The 19303-nt window shown below is 37.2% G+C and overlaps 1 protein-coding gene across 3 annotated transcripts in view; it reads right to left on the reverse strand.

Annotated features, from left to right (window-relative positions):
- The window catches only part of LOC150090911 (acid ceramidase-like), a 243837-nt gene that overhangs the window by 209784 nt on the left and 14750 nt on the right, over window positions 1-19303 (reverse strand). For all 3 annotated transcript variants that reach the window (XM_090380629.1, XM_090380624.1, XM_090380616.1), the window contains exon 3: window positions 13157-13241. In XM_090380629.1, coding sequence (XP_090236755.1) covers window positions 13157-13241 — 85 coding nt within the window. The remainder of the gene's footprint in view (window positions 1-13156; window positions 13242-19303) is intronic.

The raw sequence follows: 19303 nt of genomic DNA on the forward strand, positions 1-19303 counted from the left end.
TTGATCTTTTATTAGTTGGTTCCTGTTTTTTCACTTCAGATTTTTGGGGAACAAAATGCTGTGATTGTTCATCCTCACTTTGGAGTGTGACAATATTTGGTTCATTTTCATCAACCACAGTTGCACTACTAGAAGTAGTTTGCTTCTCGTTTTAAAGTTCCATTTTTAAACCACAAATCCATGGTCATTTATTTTAATAATAATATTTTGAAAGACTGATAATTATCAAAAAAATAAAATAAAATAAACAAGGAAGTGAGTTTAGTTATGATATCGGTTCACTTCCCCTTTTCCTTCAACCCGTGTACTCAAGCTAAATTGCATATGAATGGCATATTAGATCACTACATTGCTACTTTTTCGTAGATGTCATTACTTCTACGCATACTTCTCTATGCAAAAAGAATTATTAAAATAATTCTTTTTAAAAAATAATAATATTGGGAAATTATTCGGGAAAATAATAAAAATTATTAATTTTTACCACTGCAATTTTTGCCATTTCTTATCCAAGATCACTTAGTAGTGGTAAAAATCAATTTTTAAATTTTAACAAATATTTTTAAACTTATAACAAACCAGCAGATACACACCATACAAATAATTTATAACATTCTACTTCGTTTATATATGAGACTCAAAGTAGTATAGTTTCAAAAAGAAAGTCAACTTGTTCTTTAAATGTCATTCATAAACTCAGTGTCGCCTCCCTATGTCTTTGGCTTACAGTTATTAAATTCTACGGAATCATAAATACACAGCAAAATTAGTAAATCAGTAGGACTGAAGTAATGGCTACCAAAAGAAAAAAAAAAAAATTATACAGTTGAAGAAAAGTTAAGATTATTCAAAGAGTTAAGAGTAGCGAGACAAAATGCAGTATATTTCACGAGTGTGAAATTCCAGAAGGAATAATCTGTGTTTGGATGAAAGGGGAAGAAAAATTGCCTTCATTTGTATTTGTAGACTCCATAAAAGATAAAGTAGGCCTCTCCCCAACTAGTCACTGGATATTAAAAAGACATCCAACAAAGTGGACATCTAAACTAACAAAGAGAGAATTATTGTGTACAAACAACACTGGAAATCACAAGCTAAAGCATTGTGTATCAGAAAAAGTCAAAAGTCCCTGGTGTGTTAAGCACATCAACATAAAATCTCTCTACCTGTGATTTATAAAAATAGCTACAACACTTGGATGAAGAGTGATATTTGATATTTTCATGGTTTGAAAGTGTTTGTACCATCAGTGAGACACCACTTGCTTTCAAAAGAAGTTTCAAGCAAATGTTGATTTCAGCTGATTGCCCGAAATCAAAAGATGGAGAGTCACATTTCTGCCAAGGAACACAACTGCATTAATTCAGCCCATGGATTAGGAAGGCTTTGAAGCCTTATTCAAGGCTTCAAAAGCCTACTATCATGGTAAGCTATTGCTGGTGTTGCGAACTTGGAAAGAAATTCTGAGAAATTCAGATTCTAGAAGAAATTCTAGAATTTGAATTTCTGGGAGATATTAAGCTCAATGGCAACTGAAAACTGCTAGAAAAAATGTACTGGTTAAAGACAAGATCACTAATAACAACCTTCAATTAGCAGTATTTTCAGAAAATGCAGCAAAGGCTACTTGTAATTTACTTTGTGGCAGCCTTAAAGCAAGTGATCTGGCTGCTTTGACTGAGGTCAATGCAAGAGCCTCACTTGCATATTGCCTGAGCAAGGAAGAAATCACAGCTTCTCTGAATAGAAGACCACAGGTGGCACAGAGAGTGACACAGAAGATAATGTCAATGACTTGTGTAAGGATAAAAAAAAAAAAAAAAAAAAAAAAAAATTAACAGTGCTTGAAAACATTACTGAGGTGATATCACAGTAAGAACATTAGAGTGATACTGAATATCTTCATTTATTACATCTGACCCACTAGTAACAATTATGTACCAAAAAAAAAAAAAATGCTGTTATCAGTTCTGCCAAACTAAATTATGTGACTATTTCAGAATGGATACTTTTTAAAACATCCATTCTGAAATAGTAAAAAAAAAAATTAAAAAAATAAACTAAACACATTTCTTTTTATTTATTTTTTATGAAAACCCCAAACGAGAGGTATTAGAACCTACAGTACTTGGTATCGTGCTTGGGTAGGAGGTTGAGAAGACAAAAGAAGATATTTGTTGACATTACACTTGAACTTCTGTAAACTAATTTGTAGGAAATACGTATGAAGGAAGGTTAATCCAGAAAATGGCAGAACGAACAAACAAGGAAGATGAAAAGTTGGTTCTGTGAGTTTGAAGTTGAACAGTAAATGGATGTCAGCTGGTGGCGGCATGTGTTCAGATTGTTTTGAAAGAGAGAGCAGGAATTATAGGAGCCAATTCAGAAGAACAGTGCCCATGGAAATATCTGTAGAAAAGGCATGAAGCGGAAACAGTACATCTATGAGACAGCGAGTGGAGAGACTCTGTTAGATATGAGTCATTAATTAAGCTAACTGCCCTCTTCTGAATGGAATCTAGAAGCCTGAAAGAGGTTTTGGGGGCACTGCCCCAAATGTGGGAACAATATTCCATGGTAGGTTGGATTTGCGATTTGTACACAGCAAAAATCGCACGGATTTGTGATTTGTACAGAGTGAACAGCTGTTTGGAAGAAAAATAATGCCGAGAGCAAAAGAGAAAACCAAGTTTTTTGAATGCAGAGGAAGCAATATTTGTAATGTGCTTGTGCACAAGAGAGATTAGAAGTCAGGGTAATCCTCAAAATAGATATATCATCTTGCCTAGAAATCAGAATGTCACCAAAGACAAGCATAGGAGCAGAAGAATCCTTTTGGTGATATATAAGACAGGATTGAGTTTCAGAAGGATTGAAATCAACTGAGTTGTCTTTGCCCCACTGGAGAATTACCTGGGGATTGGCATTTAAGGAATTGGTAGCAGATATTCAAGAAATTGAAGCTGATTGAGCAGGGCAAGGTTTCTCAAACTGGAAAATGGAATGCAATATGCTATCATTGGCAAACAGATACAAGAAGGTCATTAATATACAAGAAAAGAGTGCATGAAAGAACTGAACCTTGCGGGACACTGGCATTAGCGGAGAAGTTAGAAGACAGAGAGCCATCTACCATCACCCTCAGTGAGCGATCAGAGAGAAAACTGGATGATCAGAGAGAAAACTGGATAACCGATTACAAAAACAGTTGGCAAACCATAAGATGGAAGCTTGTTTAGAAGACCTTTATGCCAAACACGATCAAAAGCCTTTGAGATGTCAAGAGCAACTGCTTGTGTTTCACTGAACTCTTCCATTGAATTTGTCCATTAATGGGTAACATAAGCCAGAATATCACCAGTGGATCGACACTGATGGAATCCATATTGGCGATTGTTGATCAGATGAAAGGTTTCTAGGTAGTTTAAGAGTTGGGGGTTAAGTGATTTCTCCATTACTTTAGAAAGAGTAGAAGTGATTGCAAATGGAATGATAATTGGATGGGAGGGATTTGTCACCCTTTTTAGGTACTGGCTGGATATGAGCAAATTTCCAAGCAGAAGGAAAAATACCTTTGGAATAAGAAAGTGAAAAAAGGAGGCAAAGAACAGGAACAAGTTCAGGAACACAGGCTCTGAGAACAAGTGGAGAAACATCATCAGGACCTGGAGCCTTCTTAGCATCAAGATTCGTCAAAATCTTTCTGACATCCTTTTGACGGAAAGCCACAAAAGGCATTGAATGGAGCCTGTTGGGAATGGTAGCAGGTGTTTTACCAAGATCATTAATACATGAGTTGGGAAAAAATGGGATGCTAGCAGGTCAGCTTTATCCTTGGCTGAAGTGACAATGGAACCATTTGGTTTTGACAGAGGTGGGATCAGAGATGGGTAAAAGTTGCAGCCAATACCTTTGGCAAGAGACCAGAACGCTCGGCTACCATTAGGGCAAGAAGCAAGTTTTCTACTCATGGCCTGTTCAAAATCTAGTTTGGACTGATTAATAACTGCTTTACAATTGTTGCGAGCTTTGGTGTTAGCAGAAAATGAAACCGAATAATTAGAAACAAGCCAATTACGATATGCAACATTCGTCTCTTGAACAGCCTTAGCACATTTATTGGAAAACCAAGGTTTAGATAAAGGACGAGATTTTAAAGTGGAGTGTGGAATAAAGGATTCCATTCTTACAAGGATAACTTCACTGACATGATCTGAATAAATGTTGACATCAGAAATTTTGAAACAGTAATCTGACCAAGGAAAAGAAATCTCGTATGTCATCCCATTTTGCATTCTTGTAATGCCAAACAACACAAGGTTGGGAATAGCCATGAGATAAAGACTACTGGAGAAGAGACAATCACCAAGTTGTGATCTGAGGTGCCTAAGGGACCACTTCAACCGTGCACTTAGAAGGGTTGTTTGTGAGAAAAATATGGCTGTGTGGTTAGGATTGTCCGGTATTCTGGTAGGTAAATGAACAATATGCGTCAGGTCATTAGTAATTGCATCTCAACCAGCAGGGTCTGTGTGACTAGAGAACGGAAACCAGCTGGAGTTGTGAACATTAAAATCACCAAGGAAAATTACCTCACTGTTAGGAAAGTTGGACTGGAGATTTTAAGGCAGAGAAGGTCGAACAGAGAAGATTCCAAATTACCAGGTCTCTGACAGGGAATATCAGAAAGGACATATGCACAAGTGCCACTTTTGAGACGAAAGGAATCATACACTGAATAATTTGGGCAACCGAGATGAGCAGTGGTTGAATCAATCAATAACTGAGATTTTATCAGAAAAAAATAGATGGGGTTTGGCAGACTGCAAGTGGAAATGGACATCACTGAGATTAGAACTGAGACCACATATATTTGTGAAATGTATTAAGAAGTATTTGGGAGGTTTAGATGATTTTTTTGCAGATAAGCTTACTCTATTAGTTTGACAATTCATGGTGTATTCAATAACATGAAAAAGTGGGTGGGGAGGGGGACATGCTGTATGAAGTAATGAAATTTTTGGATATGGCGTACACGTGGTAAGAATATACCCAGATCCTTGATATAATGTGGCCTCGACAATGCCCCCTGCACACACACACACTACTCTGCCTTCCTCCAGTCACTATCTGGCAGAGTAGAGGTAGCAAGATTATATACTAGCTGATCTGGAAGCCTCCTAGAGAGTTACCAATAGATTCAGTCGGGTGTACTAACTAGCGGCCAGCCTGCGAACACCATTTTAGAGCTGTGCCCTCGAAATGTAAGGAAGTTTGTGTCTCGCCATGATATTCATCATAACCTCAAAAGACATCAGTCATACTGCATGATGGAAGAGACAGGGAAGGGTTATAAGTCCATAACAGCATTGTGTATTAGTAGAATGTAAAGGGAATGATATAACCTTTAATACTTTATGTTCTCTAGTCTGTATACTCATAAAACATTAGTAAATAAAATATTTGTTGTCAAATACAGTGTAACCTCAATATGATGCAGGTGTCAGTCAACAACTTAAATAACCCACGTTATAAGCAGTGTGTTATAGCCAAAAAATTTTTTACCATTTTTACACTTTATTTAGTAAATAAATATTTTATTGATTGTTATTGTTCAGCTTTACCACTTTTATTTGTTCTCTTCGCCTTAAAGTCCTATTGCCCTTTCCACAATTTATTCTCTTTTTAAAGATCTCTATCTTTTTGATATTCCAGACATTTGTGATCTGTCATATTTTAGTCCACTTTCTTCCACAATTAGCACATTTTGGGGTTTCACTTCTTATTAGACAATCTTTAAAGTCATACATGTTGGAGCCCGGTGCCTACAAATCTCTCTTTCTGTACACTTTAGTAATGTGTCCATATCCATAACATTTAAAACAGAGTCACTAGATAGATGTCGATTATTATATATAAGGACCATCCTATATACACTCTTGTTCTCCATAAGTATTCTCCTTATTCTACCTCTTCCAATAGAATCCAATTAAGGTTTCCTCTTTTCACTGAATTCTTTCTCCTGCTTTTAATTGCCTGTTTATAGTAGTCCTCTCCTTTAAATTTTTATGTCATACATCATATATAAACTCCAATTCCACTACTTCTCTATCCACTTCATACACAATCAAGTTCACAATTGGGTCAGTCTTCTCTGGAATAACTTTCAATTCAGCTCTTATTTCTCACACCTTTGTACCTTTTCCATATCACCCTTTGCAGCCAATTCCAAGACTACACCAGATTCTCTAATTCTCTTCAAGATTTCCACTTTCACAGATATTAACTCGGGCTAAAGGGTCTTTAAAAGAAATTCCTTCAGTTCAGTGCTATTTTCATATCTCTTACCTTCTGACCTTATTAACAAAGTTTCATTATTCTCCACCTTCTGTCTCTCCTTTACCACTTCAGCATATGATACTTTCAGTTATTTGGATTGGCCCTCTCCCATACAGGAACTCCCCGACTTATGTAAGGGTTGCATAGTGAAGTAGTGGAATACTACTTAAGTCGGGAATTTCCTCCATGCTTGTTCAGCACTCGCAACTGTGCTCGCTGATTGATTGAATCAAAAAAGAAATGCTCGACGGACATGTAAATATTATTATTTATTGTATTTATTCAATTTTTTATCTCGTGCGCAGGAAAAATTACAAAAGTGTGCAATTTAAAAAAAAATTTCAAAATTATAAAATTACAAAAAGAGGAGACAGGAATAACGTCAGCAAGTTTTACCTCTCGAGCATCGTTGCAAAAATTGACGTCTTCATCTGATAAGTATGCCATTATGGAGGTTGAGGGCTGTGGAGAATTAGAAGGGGCCGGCCGCTCAACCTTACAAAAGAACATATTAATGGATGACTGTACAGCGGCTTTTTTCTTTTCATCGTAGATTTCTTTGTAGCAAGTAAGCATATCATTCACCCCTCTGTTAACTTTTAAGAATTGTTCACCGTCAGGATCCATTTTCTCAAACCTCGCCATTGCCGATGCAATTTCACGAAATGCCATTGCCATCTCTCTGGTGATGAAGCATCTCGGCTCCTCATGTGGTTCATCTTGAGCTTCGTTAGCATTTTCTTCTTTCACTATCGCTGCCTGCAAGTCGATAAGTTCTTCATTAGATAATTCTTTCTCTTAATCCTCTATTAACTCCTCCACATCTTTGGCATCAACCTCCAACTGAAGTAGCTCTGCAACCTTTACAATCTTATCTGTAACCTCTTCATATAATTCTTCTTTTTTAAATCCTTTGAAGCCTTTTACGTGCTGTGGGCATGTTTTCTTCCATACACCATTTAAACAACTTTTAGTAATTTCCGCTCAGGCTTTATTAATGTTTAAGATGGTGTAGTAAATATTGTAAGATTTCCAAAAGTCTCTTAACGTAAATTTTTCTCATCGTCTACTGCAAACAATGCCTGAGCACGTTGTGTGTAAATAGTATGCTTTTAAATTCGAAATAATACCCTGATTTTCTCATCGTCTACTGCAAACAATGCCTGAGCACGTTGTGTGTAAATAGTATGCTTTTAAATTCGAAATAATACCCTGATCCATGGGTTGGATGAGTGAAATCATGTTTGGCTACTATGACTCTCGCATTCAAATTGAAATCATTTAGATGAGTAGGATGTCCAGGAGCATCTAATAGAAGCAAAATCTTGAAAGGAACGTCATTGTCTTTACAATATTTTTAAACCTCGGAAATGAAGCAGCATTTAAACCAATCCTCAAAGAGAGATACTGTTATCCATACTCTCTGGTTCGATCAGAAATGCATGGGTAGGGCGGCTTTATTGATGCTCTTAAATGCACGAGGATTTCCAGAATGGTACACAAGCAGTGGTATTAATCTATAATCTCGCAGTGCATTAGCCCCAAGCAAGAGCATGGCCCTATCTTTTGACACCTTGTAATCTTGCAATATATGTTCAATCCAGTATTTTTTTCCAATACAGAGCAGTCTCGTCAAAGTTAAAAATTTGCAGTGTTGAATAGCTACCTTCATCAATAAATTTTTTCCGACATATCACAAAATTTGTCAGCAGCTGCAAAATCGGCACTGGCGACTTCACTGCATACTTTAACCACCTGTTGCTTGCCACAAACTTGGGTTGGGGTTCATCGTACTTATCCTTAATATCTTTATAAATTCTTGTTGCTTTTGCTTGAATGGTCATTAGACTCAGGGGCAGTCGCATCTGAATCTGATTTTCCATCCATATTATTAACAGCTGTTCCATCTTCAATACAGCACCTGAATGCTGTTTTGTGATCACTGTTGATCTTAAGTGCATTGATCCTTTGACATGTTCTTTTATATGTGCACTGTCCTTTAAAATAGTATTCACTGTTGAAGCAGCAAGACCTAAATCCCTTGTAATAGATGACAAGCTTTGTCCTGCTTCGTACTTAATCATTTTCATCTTTATTTCTAAATCAATTTTGTTTCGTTTTCTGGCACTAACACCACTTGCACTTTTTGTTGTGTGCTTTCCCTTCATCATTGTAATACGTAAATAGGAATTAAGAGAAGTTTCTGAAAATTTGTTTTTTTATACGACTTAAAATTTCAGTGAAGTTGAACACATTTCACCATAATAGCATAAAAACCCACACAATTGCAGTTATCGGTATTATCACAAATGCAATAAGATAGAGTTTACTACCCGTTTATAATTAGATGCACTAACAAAAAAGCCCAATAAACCGGAAAGGGCAAATTGTTTTTATTGTTTTTTGTCGTGACCTCCAGAAACGCGATTTAGAAAAATATCACAAAAACTTTCAAAATTAATTCTTACAACGGGAATGTATGATAACGATGAAAGGGTAGTGCGATTTCCATTATAAATATGACATTTTAGAAAGACAAATGGCTTAGTAATACAGCGAAATTTTCAACTTCCATGACTTGGAACAAATTACAAAAAAAAAAAAAAAAAAAGTTATTGGGTTCAGATTACGACATTTCTGCAAATTTTTAAGTTTGCACCGGCTGGCAAAGACTTATGTAAAGTCGAATTTCCATAAGTTGAGTATTACGTAAGTCGGGGAGTTCCTGTATTATTCTACTTTAGTTTAATCTTAGGCATGTCACATAACCACAGGACTGCATTCTCAAAGTAGTACATGTTTTCATTATGAATCTAGAGGCAGCTTTATTTACTCTGTTGCTGTCCTTCCTCATGAAATCAAACATTTCTTGCCTTTCTTTAACTAACTCTGCAATTCTGGTATATCTAATAACATGGATTCATCATCTCTTCTTGTACCCCAAAGCAGGGTATGAAAATAGGCTCCACAACATTGTGTGTTGATTTGAAGAGGAGGTTCATTTGAGTCATAATTTCCTTCTCAATAGCTTCATTTTCTTGTTTCGATTTTTCAATCTCTTTTCTAAACTGCCTTTCTTCCTCTGGGACAGCACACTCTGAGTAAGTCACCAGAACCTACATCTTTTCCCATTTCTTCTGCCCACAAGTGAACTATTAGTAAATAACAATAAAACACCAAGTTAATATTTACAATAAAAGTGTTAAATTATACTATTTGAAACAACTGCAGCACAGTAACCCAAGTTAAACAAGTTACTGTACCCATATAAGGATTTGCTTCATGTCCATTTATGCTGCCGATTACAACTTTTTCTTGATTAGGGCTATCACTAACTCCCCAAAACATAGTGGAGGTGGAATCCACTTAACCTGAAAAAACCACTTGTAAAGCCAATCAACACAAAAGACAAAGGTCACCTATAGGATAGCCAAACTATAATAGGCAAATATTCTGAATATCCATTAAGATTGAATGCCAAGTTTAGTTAGGAAAATGAGACATTAACAGAACTTGTTGGGTGATATTTACTTTCAAGGCATGATAAAAAAAAAAAGAAACATTTCAGTAATTCATTATATCTTACCTGAAACAACTATCAAATAATTAAATTATGAAAGAAGGATATACTGCAACAGTTACATAAATATTAATATAAAAACAAAGATAATAATTAAATTCATGTAGGTTAGCTTAACAAGTATGCAAATGGCATAAACAGTCTTGTTTATGTCTGTGTAATCTGTCTTATTATAAAAACTAGATATGTTAGAGAAAATCAAAGCACAGATTTGGAATCGGCATCTAAAGGTCTGTCTAGTCCACATGTTTTTTTAATTAAAAATACTTGTCGACCTGTGCAACTCAGTGAAATCACCTTTGGTAAGGACCCAGATTTTCCAAAAAGAAGTGGAAGAGACGATGAAATCCTAATTTTTGATTATGAAAATTTAGGATATTTTTAAATGATAATGTGAATAGATTCCACCTAATCAACTTCGATGTACCTTCCTGTGTGTGTGTGTGTGTGTGTGTGTGTGTGTGCGCGCGCGCGCGCGCACACACATACTATAGTGAAATGACAACCACAAAGCTCCATTTTCAATTTAAAGAGCATACCAGAAGTCAGATGGTGTAAGGTTGGGGAAGCAGAGGCTGCTACATGACAGCGATTTTTTTTTTTTTTTGCGACCAAGAGCTGCTATCCCATGTGACTGGGTGTATTACCATGATGCAGGTTCCAGCCATCCTTCAAATTTTGATGTTGTCTTCATCTCTCATTCTCAAGCAAATGTGTCAAAACTCCAATATAGCAAGCAGCAACAATTCTTCTCCAACCTAAACATAAATTTGTGACACACTATCCCTTGTTGTGGGGGGGGGGAAACATGATCAACATGACTTTGAATTTTGTTACACGAAACTTCTTGGGCCATGGGGACACTTGTGCCATTCAGATGATTCCACCTTAGTCTCCGGATTGTAGGCAACACCCAACTGCCATCCCCAGTGATCACTTTTCTTAGGAAGATTGGATTCTGCGTCGATTTTTTGAGCAAATCATATGCAATGCCTTTTCTGCAGTTCATTTAATTGTCCAACAGTAGCATGGAACAAACTTGGCACACACATGCAAAGCATAGTGAAATCTTGCATCAGGATTGTGTACTGAGCTTACAGCCAGTCCATCTTCATGGGAAATCTCAATAACAGTCATTCGCCTAACAATTTGCATGAGTTTTTACTTTTGTGACATTTTCGGACTCAGCATTTTGTAACATCAAAGGGCATCCACTGCAAGGTTCACCTCCCAGCATTTCCTATCCATTTTTAACCAATTAAACCACTCGTAAATTTACATTTTCTTCAGTGCATCATCACCATAAACTTTCTGTAATGCGTGCAGCATCTCTGTAACACTTCTCCCAAGTTTAAAAATATGTTAGCACCCTGTTCACATTGTGACATTCTTCAGTCAGCTGTGACACCCAAGTGAAGTGGTCTAGCCAGTTTCCACTCGGCATGCATGTGCACCAAGGTCAATGTCAATGCTCCACAAAACCATAGCACAAACCATTTAAATACCAGTGTGAAATTCTGGGAAATTTTTGAATATACTATGTATTTATAATTTATTAAAGTTTTTATATCATCCCACATGGAAGGCTGTTGTAAAAACTAGAAGTTGGAGTTAATGATATGATCCCATGCTGGATTGAGGGATAGCTAAAATATAGGAGACAGAGTTATCATTAATGATAACTCTTCATCAGATTGGACTGATATAACAAGTTGAATCCCACAGAGTTCTGTTGTTAGGTCCCCTCCTATTTTTATAGATACTGACAAGAGTAGCCAAGGGAAGCATCAACATCTGCTAAAGATTTGAAGGTAGGAAGGGTGGTTATCAATTGAAGCCAGGCCCTGCTTAAAAAAAAAAAAGACTTCATTTGGTTGCAGATATGATCCAAAAAATATGGCAACTGAAGTTTAATGCTTCTAAGCATAAGGGGAAACATTACATTCCCCCTTATGTTTAGAAAACTTCTACTTGACCCCAGGAATAGAAATCCTGGAGTCAAGTAGAAGCTGGGGGGGGGAGTAAAGTGGTCCAAGACAAAAATAAAATAAATGTCAGGTTGAATCTTAACTTGCATTTATAATTCAACCTGGCATTTATTGATCCTTTAAATATACCTCAGCCATACCCTCCCTACCAACAATGTCCAGTTGCTAAGCTTTTCAGACCACACTTTCTAAACCATTCTTTACAAGGATGTGTAATACTCCTTGCTAATCTGAACACACTCCTCTGAATCCTCTCTAGAAATTTGTTTTTGTTTTAGATATGGTTTCCAGAACTGAATACAACATTCCAAATGTAGTCTCACCTTATTCCTATATAGAGCAACAATGACATCCTTTTCCCTACTTACAAAGGTCTGATATTTCAGTGATGCTATGTGCCTTCCTTGGTGCTTGTTCTCACTACATGGAAAACATCTGTTTGTATTGTAACTCATTAAGTTTTTCTCATCTAGTATTGCCTTTAACTCCCTCCCCCCACCAAGTCTATAGGTACTGCTGTGTTTTTGTCTCCCCCCCCAGGTGAAGTTATGTTATTTGGTTTTTAGGAGCATTAGCAACTAAGGCCATATTGCTCCGGGATATGCGGTGGTCATTCCCTGACCTTTCCGCATCCTCCATATTTGGTGGTGACGGGCTCGAACCCCGGTCTAATCAAGAAGCGTGTGCTACGCACTGCTGCTCCTTCCCACCTGGCTACGGAGGCGCCTCCCCCAGGTGAAAGATCTTATATTTAATAACATTAAATAAATGTTTGGCTACCATTTTCATTTTTTTGCAATCAAAGTCATTTTGAAACAGCATAGCTTGGTGTCCTGGTCATTAAAAGCTTGAAGTCATTAGAAAACTTTAAAGATTAAAGAGGAAGCTGTCCATGTCATTAAAGAAAATGTATATCAAGAAGCCCCTAGAACAGATCTCTGTGGGACTCCCTTGCTATGCTGACCCCACTCAAGTATGTCATTTATGATTACCCTCTGTCTAATGTCATTGACCCATATACACTAATATGATGTAATTTTTATATATTACATCAAGTTAGCACATATATTCATTGTTTCCATTAAATTAATAATAAAACATGTAACAGAAAAATTAATTACAGATTTGTTACTTGAATTTTTTCTAATGTACATCATAAATATGTCAGAGCTATATGGCACAAACATTAAAAAATTAGTTGGAACTTAAATGCATTTTAAATTACTAAGAAATTTAAAAAATTTCTTACCACAGCCTTTTTGTCAGTTACAACTTGAGTCCATCGATGCTGAGGGGGCAAATCTAAATCAATAATGTACGTTGCCACCTTGGTGCTGAAACACAGATACAAGAATTTTCTATAAACTAAAAACTTCAAATAAAGTTCATGTTAAGAAATACATTACATTAAATGTCAGATATAATGCTACCCAGTATATTGCAGAAGAATCAAAATATTGCAAACCAAGCAGAAAAGATTCAGTAAATTAAGTTAGTTTCCTAAACCTTTTCTACTTGTCTTTACAGGGAGGTAGAAAATTTCCTGTAGCCAACTACTGCTATCACATGACTGGCCATTTCTTTATAATCAAACTACATTATGTTGGGCCTTCATTGGTGTTTACTAATACTAACTGATAACCTCTTTCAATTTTGTAGTTTGAAGAAAAAGTAATGGTTTGAAAATTGAAAACTTTTCTATTACATTATACTTTGTTGCGAGTTCTACTGCATTGTGTAACTGAAAAAGAATTATCGTCCTTTGTACAACAGAGTACCAACTAAGAGATAACACATTGACATATCATTCAAGAATGTTAGGCTCATTTATGACAATAAGATTGTCAATAAAATAATAAAGAATCAAATTATCACTTAAGTTCTTTTCAAAGTAATGCAAGTAAAGGTTTGCAACATTTTCCTCTATCACTATACCACACTGCTGCTCACAAGATGTGGCTATTAAATAAAAAGACAGTTGCAATAAAATAAATATGAAATATTTCTTACCTTACTAGTTATAAACTTCAAAATAATTGCCTTGGGCTTGCACACACTATTCCATACATTCCTTCCATGCACAGAAACCTTTCTGGAAGTCATCTTCTAAAAGCCCTTTTAACACTTTTTCTGAATGTCTTCAATGGACTGAGAATGGGTTCCCTTAAATGCCCTTTTCAGTTTAGGAAGGAGAAAAAGTCACAAGGGGCTAAGTCCGGCAAATAGCATGTATGTTCACAACAGGGATTTGTTTTTTGGCCAAAAACTGGAAAACAGTGTGTGCTAAAGTATTGTCTTGATGGAGCATCCAAACCATCCTTCCAGTCTCTTGCTTCAAAATTTTTTTGTGCAGCTTTGTCAGAATTTCAATGTAGTATGTTTAACTGACAGTCTGATTTGATGGCATGTATTCAGCCATAATATTCCCTTTAATATCAAAGAAAACAAGCATCGTTTCATTTTTTATTTTGGCATTGATTTTTTTTGGTCTGGGGGATTGTTTTATCTTCTATTGCATTGACTGTCTTTTAGTTTCTCGGTTGTATTGGAACAACTGACTTTCACCTCAAGTAATTACAGTACTCAAAGTCTGTATCTTCAATTTTTTTTTCCAAAATATCTTCACAAACTTTGAGTTTGCTCATTCTTTGATCTTCTTTCAATTTTTGGCACAATCATGGCACACACTTTTTACATGCCTAAATTTTCAGTTAAAATTTAGTCTGTTTTTTTGTCTGTGTTGAGTGCTGATGCCACCATTTTAATGCTTAAATAGCAATCACTTCTAATGATGTCCCTACTAGATCAACATTTTCATCAGTTTTCATGGATACCAGACTGGTGACAGTATCTTTCCCATAAATTTGATGTAACAACTGCAAACTTCCAGTGTTGGTGTTTTATTCTCTTCAATAATCTGGTTGCCTTTCTCTGCAACCATTCCAGCAAATCTACATCCTTCCTAAAGTGAGGCCTCAGACCTGTATAATATACTTGAGATGCAGCCTAACCATGGCCTTGTACAAAGGGATAATCACTTCCTTATCCCTGCTAGCAAAGTTTCTATATATCACTGACAAAACCCCATGAGCTGTTCTGGCAGCATGTCTCCAATACTCAGAGAATTTCATATCTGGCTGCACAATTAGAGCAAGCTTATCTGCGAAAAGATCTAAACCTCCCAAGCACTTCCTAATTCATTTCACAAATATACGTGGTCTCAATTCTAATCTCAACGATGTCCATTTCCACTTGCAGTCTGCCAAATCCCATGTACTTTTTCTGACAGAATCTCAGTTGTTGATTGATTCAACTACTGCTCATCTCAGATTATTATCTCAAATTATTTGCTGTATGATTCCTTTTGCCTCAAAAGGTGGTACTTGTGCATATGTCCGTTCTGATATTCCCTGTCAGAGACTTGGCAATTTGGAATCTCCTCTCTTTGATCTTCTCTGGCTTAAAATCTCTCTACCTTATTGTGTCAAATTCATCTGTTGTCTCTACCGTTCTCCCAACTCCACTAATCACTTGGAGCTCTTTGACTTCCTCTCTTTGCAACTTGACTTTCTCCAGTCCAACTTTCCTAACAGTGAGGTAATTTTCCTTGGTGATTTTAAATGTTCACAACTCCAGCTGGCTTCTGTTTTCTAGTCACACCGACCCAGCAGGTCGAGATGCTGAGGATTTTGCAATTACTAATGACCTAGCACAGATTGTTCATTTACCTACAAGAATACCGGACAATCCTAATCATACAGCCAATACGCTTGATCTTTTTCTCACAAACAATCCTTCTAAGTACACGGTCAAAGTGAGAGGTCCTTTAGGCACTTCAGATCACAACTTGGTGATTGTCTCTTCTCCAATGGAACCTTTATCTCATGGCTATTCCTAACCTCGTGTTGTTTGGCATTACAAGAATGCAAAATGGGATGACCTGCGAGACTTCTCTTCTTTTCCTTGGTCGGATTACTGTTTCAAAAGTTCTGATGTCAACGTTTACTCAGATCATGTCAGTGAAATTATTCTTACAGGAATGGAATCCTTTATCCCACACTCCACTTTAAAATCTCTTCCTTTATCTAAACCTTGGTTTTCCAATAAACGTACTAAGGCTGTTCAAGAGAAGAATGTTGCATATCATAATTGGCTTGTTTCTAATTCTTCAGTTTCATTTTTGCCTACACCAAAGCTCGCAACAATTGTAAAGCAGTTATTAATCAGTCCAAACTAGAGTTTTAACAGGCTAAGAGTAGAAAACCTGCTTCTGGCCCTAATGGTAGCCAAGCATTCAGGTCTCTTGCCAAAGCTACTGGCCGCAACTTTTGCCCATCTCTGCTCCCACCTCTGTCCAAACCAGATGGTTTTGTTGCCACTTCAGCTAAGGATAAAGCTGACCTGCTAGCATCCCATTTTTCTTCCAGCTCATGTATTGATGATCTTGGTAAAACACCTCCCACCATTCCCAACATGCTCCATTCTATGCCTCCTGTGGTCTTCCGTCAAAAGGATATCAGAAAAGATTTTGATGAATCTTGATGCTAAGAAAGCTCCAGGTCCTGATGGTATTTTCCACATGTTCTCAAAACCAAATGCTCCTGAACTTTCTCCTATTCTTTACTGCCTTTTTTCACTTTCTTATTCCAAAGGCATTTTTCCTTCTGCTTGGAAATTTGCTCATATCCAGCCAGTTCCTAAAAAGGGTGACAAATCCCTCCTATCCAATTATCGTCCCATTGCAATTACTTCTACTCTTTCTAAAGTAATGGAGAAATCCATTAACTACCAACTCTTAAACTACCTAGAAACCTTCCGTCTGATCAACAATCGCCAGTATGGATTCCATCAGTGTCGATCCCACTGGTGATATTCTGGCTTATGTTACCCATTTATGGACTAATTCTATGGAAAGGTTCGGTGAAACACAAGTAGTTGCTCTTGACATCTCAAAGGCTTTTGATGGTGTTTGGTATAAAGGTCTTCTAAACAAGCTTCCATCTTATGTTTTACCAACTGTTTTTATTAATTGGTTATCCAGTTTTCTCTCTGATCGCTCACTGAGGGTAATGGTAGATAGCTCTCTGTCTTCTAACTTCTCCACTAATGCTGGTGTCCCCCAACATTCAGTTCTTCCCCCCACTCTTTTCCTCTTGTATATTAATGACCTTCTTCCATTGACTGGAAATCCTATCCATAGTTTTGCCAATGATAGCACATTGCATTCCACTTTCCATTTTGTGAAACCTTGTCCTGCTCAATCAGCTTCAACTTCTCGAAAATCTGCCACCAATTCCTTAAATGCCGATCTTCAGGTAATTCTCCAGTGGGGCAAAGACAACTTAGTTGATTTCAACCCTTCTAAAACTCAGTCTTGTCTTATATTTCGCAAAAAGGATTCTTCTGCTTCTATGCTTATCTTTAGTGACATTTCGATTTCTAGGCAAAATGATATCTCTTTTGGGGATTACCCTGACTTCTAATCTCTCTTGGCACAAGCACATTACAAATATTGCTTCCTCTGCCTCTAAAAAACTTGGTTTTCTCTTTCGCTCTCGGTGTTACTTTCTCCCAAACAGCTGCTCACTCTGTATAAATCGCAAATCTGCCCTGCCATGGAATATTGTTCCCACATCTGGGGTGGTGCCCCCAAAACGTCTCTCAGGCTTCTTGATTCCATTCAGAAGAGGGCAGTTAGGTTAATTAATGATTCATCTCTAACAGAGTCTCTCCACTCGCTTTCTCATAGATGCACTGTTTCTGCTGCATGCCTCTTCTGTGGCATGCAGCAGAAACAGAGGCACTGTTCTGAATTGGCTTCTATAATTCCAGCTCTCTCTTTCAAAACAGTCCGAACATGTGCCGCCACCAGCCATTTACTGCTGCATATGGGTAGAAGTAACCCCAGAGAAACGTACCAACTGTGTGGTACTACCCTTAAGGTGGTAGGAAATGAAAAAGATCTGGGAGTAATTGCGCAGTCAGATATGAAGTTTTCTGAGCAATGCAGGCAGGCTGCCAGGGCAGGTCATGGAGTTTTGTCAATCATATATATAGGAATTTTGCTAGCAGGGAGAAGGAGGTGATTGTCCCTCTGTATAAGGCAATGGTCAGGCCACACCTTGAGTACTACGTACAGGTCTGGAGGCCTCATTTTAGGAAGGATGTAGATTTACTTGAGCGTGTACAGAGAAGGGCAACAAGATTGGTGAGGGGAATGAAGGGATCCTCTTACCAAGAGAGGCTTAAGTTCTGCAAATTGCAGTGGCCGGAGACTAGGCACCTGCAATGTGATCTGATTGAGGTGTATAAGGCCTTGAATGGGTTGAGCACGCTGAATTCTGATGGGATCCTTCCACTTGTTCAGATTACGAACCTAAGGGGGCATAAATTCAAATTAAGAAAAGACAGATGTAGAATAGATGTGCGGAAATTTGCCTTTAGCCAGCGGGTGGTTAATTGCTGGAACAAACTTCCATCTGTCGTTGTGGAAGTTGATAGGTTGAATAAATTTAAGGAGGAACTGGACAGGCATTTGGAGGGAATGGTGTGATTTTTTTTTTTTTTTTTGGCTGATGCTACATAAGCTCATACACTTGCTTTCTTGCATCACATGCCACTACTACTATTGTCCAACTTCAAACCCACAGAACCAATTTTTCATCTTCCTCATTTATTCGTTCAACTGCCGTTTTCTGGAACAACCTTCCTTCATACGTATTTCCTGAAAATTACAATCTACAGAAGTTCCAGTCCAATGTCAACAAATATCTTCTTTCGTCTTCTCAACCTCCAACCCAAGCACGGTACTAAGTACTATAAGTTCTAATACCTCTCGTGTTTGTGGTTCACATAAAAAAATAAATAAATAAAAATAACCCTGGGACTTTTTCATTTTCCACCACCCCGAGTGTAGTACCACACAGTTGATAAGTTAATCTGGGATTACTGCTACACATAGCAGTACCTTGCATTTATCAATGTTAAACTTCAACTGCTATTTCTCAGCCAACAGACCCTATTTTCCTAGATCTTTGTTGCAGTAGCTCACCCTGATTAATGTCATTAACAACCCTGCCAACCTTTGTATAAACTTTGATATTGAGCCTGATATATACCTTCATTAATAAATGTTGAAAACAACAATGGGCACAGCAGTGAACCCTGGGGAATTCCACTGATTTAATATTAGTCCATAAAGAGCAGCCCACTGATAACCACTGTCTTCATCCACTTAACCATCCCTTTATCTGTAGCAGTTATTTATTTTTATTTTTTTTTTTAGGAGCATTAGCAACTAAGGCCATATTGCTCCAGGGATATGCGGTGGTCATTCCCTGACCTTACTGCATCCTCCGTATTTGGTGGGATCACGGGCTCAAACCCCGGTCTAATC

The sequence above is a fragment of the Mastigoproctus giganteus genome, chromosome 1 (assembly GCF_048544385.1).
Source record: "Mastigoproctus giganteus isolate SK-2022 chromosome 1, ASM4854438v1, whole genome shotgun sequence".
Classification (NCBI taxonomy): domain Eukaryota; kingdom Metazoa; phylum Arthropoda; class Arachnida; order Uropygi; family Thelyphonidae; genus Mastigoproctus; species Mastigoproctus giganteus.